The 4,522-nt window shown below is 38.7% G+C and overlaps 1 protein-coding gene across 1 annotated transcript; it reads left to right on the top strand.

Moving 5' to 3' along the window:
* Nucleotides 1–1,117: 1,117 nt before the first annotated feature.
* LOC111609731 lies at nucleotides 1,118–3,071 on the top strand. Its single transcript, XM_023339798.1, has 8 exons — nucleotides 1,118–1,415; nucleotides 1,608–1,705; nucleotides 1,905–1,958; nucleotides 2,109–2,189; nucleotides 2,328–2,417; nucleotides 2,510–2,563; nucleotides 2,922–2,970; nucleotides 3,056–3,071. Exons 1-8 carry the CDS (start codon nucleotides 1,180–1,182, stop codon nucleotides 3,069–3,071), a joined length of 678 nt encoding a protein of 225 aa, XP_023195566.1. The 5' UTR covers nucleotides 1,118–1,179.
* The last annotated feature ends 1,451 nt before the right edge of the window (nucleotides 3,072–4,522 follow it).

Genomic DNA, 4,522 nt, shown 5'->3' with positions numbered 1-4,522 from the left:
TTCTACGCAAGCCACATCAGACTCTACAACAGGTAGTTAAAAGGTTGTCTGAAACCTCACATGTTGGACCCACATGTTCTAGAGATTATCCAAAGTTGCTTAACATCCACATTGATGGTCCAGTCCCCACACAGTTTATTTCTTCACAACAGTACAGGAAGGTCTCCACTCATCGGTTTACTTTGTCCACAAAGAAAGGAGACAATTGTGTTGAAGTTGGAGATGGATTTGCATTGATAGAGAATATTATTAAATCAGAAGAGGATACATATATAATCGTCAGAATGTACGGACACAAACAGCCATATTACATGTATCCCTGTGAATCATCATACATTGGCACATACAAAGTCAGTGGCTTGAAAGAAAATATAGGGGTAGTTGGACTGGCCTCTATCAAGCGCAAATGCCTTCTCTGTCCAGACATGGATGGTGCCATTGTAATACCACTACTTCATTTAGCATAGTCATGCTGCCCTGCCAAAGTGCAGTATCTGTAACTGAGATGTATATCATGGCATAAATTACCTAAAAATAACATTTATCTAATTCTTACCTGTGCAAATAACATGTTTGACTGGCCAAAAACTACAATGTCTGTAGTGCACTTTGGCTTTGAAGAGTGAAATGGGGATGACCTGTAAGGAGATATCATGAGTAGTTCTCATTTCATCCCTAGCCCTTCGAAGATGAGTAGAGAGGCACTGTGGTCAGTTGTACAGTTCCCAAATGGTGGGACAGCAGTAGTTCTAGAGAGCTGGTTTAAAGCTGAGGAACAGACGCTGTTATGGCCCCCAAAACACATAACACTCAAGAAAGCCCTTCGAGACGGAATGCAACCAGACGACAAATGGATCACCTATACGGATGTACGAGTCCTCATTACGTGTGGTGAGTAACTGGTGCAACACATGCACAGCTGTTCTACACAGTCGTGCTGTCATGTTATAGATAAATCAGCTCAATATTTCCTTCTTTTCAAGTATGTTTATCTATTGGGACATGACATTACAGATGCAAAAGTTTGTTTAGGAGGCTACATTAAACCAAGTAAACAATATATATAATTATAATAAAGCGCTGGTACCTCAGAGGTCCAGCTGAGATGTTTTGTGTATGTAAAATCAGAGAAGACAAATGTGAGGAGGCAAATAGTGATTGGCCAGAATGAGATGATGTATGATAGTAGCGCTTCACACAGGTGTGATTGTTCTGTTTTTTGGGAGTTGGGAAGGAGCTGTTAGGGTAGTTCTGCACTGGACTGCAGACATGCAAATTGGCATTTACCCTCTGCTCTTTACAGAGACCCTTGATGAGGCGAAAAAACGAGAGACAAAATATAACACCACAATGTGTCCAACATCTGAAATTGAATCTCATGATGAAGGAGCTATCCGCCAAAAAAGAATATCCAGGTACATTACTAACTTTATCACAGTGATAACGTTCCCTAGGGCGTTGCAACTAGAAAATAACAACCACTGCTAAAAGGATGGCTCAAAGTGGCCAGAGTGTCCATGTATTCAGACGGTAGCCTTGACTAATAAGTGTAGTATCTTAACTACAGTTGTAATATTCATATAGTGTATTATCATAATGTTTTGTAGGCCAAATCAGCAGTTTATGCATTCTGATTCTGAAGACCATCAGAGTAGCAGTGCAAAAAGAAAGCGTTTTGCCAAACCACCTGATGTTGGATGTCCAGGTATTGTTTCCTTTATATTGACACTATGCTCACTTCTACACAGTCAAAAAAGGAATTACATATAACAGTGTACCAATAAAAGGACATTTTAATTTGATTGAAATTGTGTTTCTTGCTGAAATTGTGTATAGTTTTAGCACTTAGAGCTAAAACTAATTGTGTATAGTTTTAGCTCTTAATTATTTCCTATTTTTCTTAGTAGATCTTGTTGCTAGCAACTACCAACAATCACTAGCTGATGAAGTTCTTAATGGTGAGTCGTCAAGCAGTCTCATAAGACTGTGATGTCAAAGCAATGCTTTAAATATAGAGCAGTCAGCTGAATGTAAGTCTCACATTTTCTCATATGGAAGGTTACAGTAATAACCTCACTGCTTTGTGTATTTCCTACTTTGTGTTCAAGCTGAGATGCCAGGTTTTGCTACAGCCCACTGTGTCCAGTACCACAAGTTGCAGAATCCACAGCGACAAAGTACAAGTATTGGTATGATACTGTACTCTTTCAGTAATAGTGATGGGTATCTTAGTGATTCTGGCTAATTAGTTAGTTTGATCAAACATTTAGATTATGTATCTTGTGTTTACACTTGTAAACTATTGCGAAATGTAACTATATCTACAGGGTTGTCTGGATGCAGCTCAAGGCAGTATAACCATCGCCCTGGTCTCTCACAATGTGCACAAAATAGGCTGCCATTGGATATATCACAGAGTAACCCACTTTACTACATACATATACAGTGATCTGTGTTGACTAATGAATTCACTTTAGCTAAGTTTTTGCATTTCTTATTCACTTAAAAGCAAACTCCGACCAGAATGATGTATTGGATTCAGCGCCTAATCAAGGTTTCGAAGGTATCAAGACAGTCATCCAACATTTGTAGACATTTTGTGATCTGAATGTGTGAGGTTGTGTCTATATTTGAACTGTGGTCATTGCTCACATCTGTGTGAGCAATGACACCAACTCTTTAAATGCTTTGACACTTATGCATTATTTTTTAAAGGCAAACATAACACAAAGCCCTGACAGTATTTTCTTTTTGCCATTGTGATCTTGTGTATTCCACTCATCAGTGTTCTCTCCTGATTAGATGCAGAAATGTCCTTATCTATAAAAGATCTGTAGGAAACATTTCACACCTAAAGAAAGTCGGTGTCATTTTGGCACCTAACCTTTAAACTTCTGTGCATGAATATTTGTGTTTTGCAGATGCAACCACACAAAGGGCCAGCAATAATGGGCAGCTTTTGAGAGGCAAGTCTATTGGACATAATGTATTTGTAATGTGTCATTTTCAGGTTATTTTGATGTTGCACTTAAAGATTCTTAATGTTCTCCTGAAGACCTCGCTATCCATAAGATGACATCGATGCTTGCTGAAGCTCTTGTGATTGTGAAGGATCTATCCAGAGATGTCCAATTCATTAAGAACAATTTGGCTCAGAGTAACATTACACCAGGTAGCACACAAGGACCAGCAAACCTTGTACTCCCCTTCCAGCTGCCAATTGAAAGTGAAGAAGATTTCAGTAAAGCAGAGTCATTACTGATTGAAGAGACAGTGCGTCAAAAGATGGTAATTCATTTGAAAGACTGATCAGCATCAATGTAGATTATGTCAGTGTGAGTCTTTTTCTAAGGGCAAAATGTTAGCTCTTTAGCTACTTGAACACAAATTGTAATCTACAAGTTCTGAACATGTCACAGAGCTTGTAGATGTGCTATTTATGAAACATTTTGCAATTATTCACATAGATGATTTAAATTTTGACCTAACCCAAATTGGGACCAGGATGGTTAATAACGCTAATATCCATGACCATGAATGAACACTATGGAGTGGAATATCAGTGCATAAGCATAAATACAGTATCAAAACAAGGTTATGTCTCTGCTGTGTTTTTAATTTACATGATATAATGCTGCTGTGTAATGCTATGCCTTCATGTACTTGTCTCTGATGTAGATTGCTCGACTGGCTCTAGTAGGAGGCACCAATTCAGCCAACATGATAAGAAGAATGTTGACAACTTGTATGAGAAATGCCCTGGCAAGTCAGTTCAACTGGGCTGGGAAGAAACATAGGCATTCCCAGAGTAAAAAGCCATTCAAGGACACAATCCTGCAAGAGTGCATATTAGGTGAGCTTCCTCTACTGGAAAAGGGCTTTGAATTTTAATTGTAGGAAATGAGACTGTTGGTGAATCAGAATCTAAACAAAGTGAGGGTAGGGGATAATAAGAAATTTTATGTGAGATACCCTCCATCATAATGATGTTCTTTTGTGTCTTTCAGTTGCTGCTCGTCAATTCGAACCAGGCCTAACTGATCAAAATTACAGCGAAACAGTAAAGAAATGGTTTCGCTATGCACCAGACCGGGAGGGAGGCATTGAAAGGCAACCAAAGGGACGGCCAGAAGACTGAAATTAAATAAAATATTTAAGCAAGGCCATGGTGTTTTTATGTGGTTTATTTCAGGATGATGGTTATGATGGTTGAATAAACATTGATTGAATGCAGAATCAACACAAATGTGCGTGCAGAACCACGTTCAGATGAGTGTTGAATCAACATTGATTCAATGTAGAATCAACGGAAATATGTGTGCAGAACCACAGTCAGATGACTGTCGAAGCAACATTGATTCAATGTAGAATCAAGACAATTCCGGATGCAGATCCACGTTCAGATGAGTGTTGAATCAACATTGATTCAATGTAGAATCAACGGCAATATGTGTGCAGAACCACAGTCAGATGACTGTCGAAGCAACATTGATTCAATGTAGAATCAACGGAAATATGTGTG

Source organism: Xiphophorus maculatus, chromosome 9 (genome assembly GCF_002775205.1).
Source record: "Xiphophorus maculatus strain JP 163 A chromosome 9, X_maculatus-5.0-male, whole genome shotgun sequence".
Lineage (NCBI taxonomy): Eukaryota > Metazoa > Chordata > Actinopteri > Cyprinodontiformes > Poeciliidae > Xiphophorus > Xiphophorus maculatus.
The sequence above is the reverse complement of the archived record's forward strand: the minus strand, read 5'-3'. Positions and strand labels throughout refer to the sequence as shown.

Coding starts and splice junctions, on each gene's coding strand:
- LOC111609731 (XM_023339798.1), top strand. CDS start 1,180: ATGATAGTAGCGCTTCACACAGGTGTGATTGTTCTGTTTTTTGGGAGT. Junction 1,706..1,904: donor ACCTGATGTTGGATGTCCAG/GTATTGTTTCCT, acceptor TATTTTTCTTAG/TAGATCTTGTTGCTAGCAAC. Junction 2,564..2,921: donor GCCTAATCAAGGTTTCGAAG/GTATCAAGACAG, acceptor TGTGTTTTGCAG/ATGCAACCACACAAAGGGCC.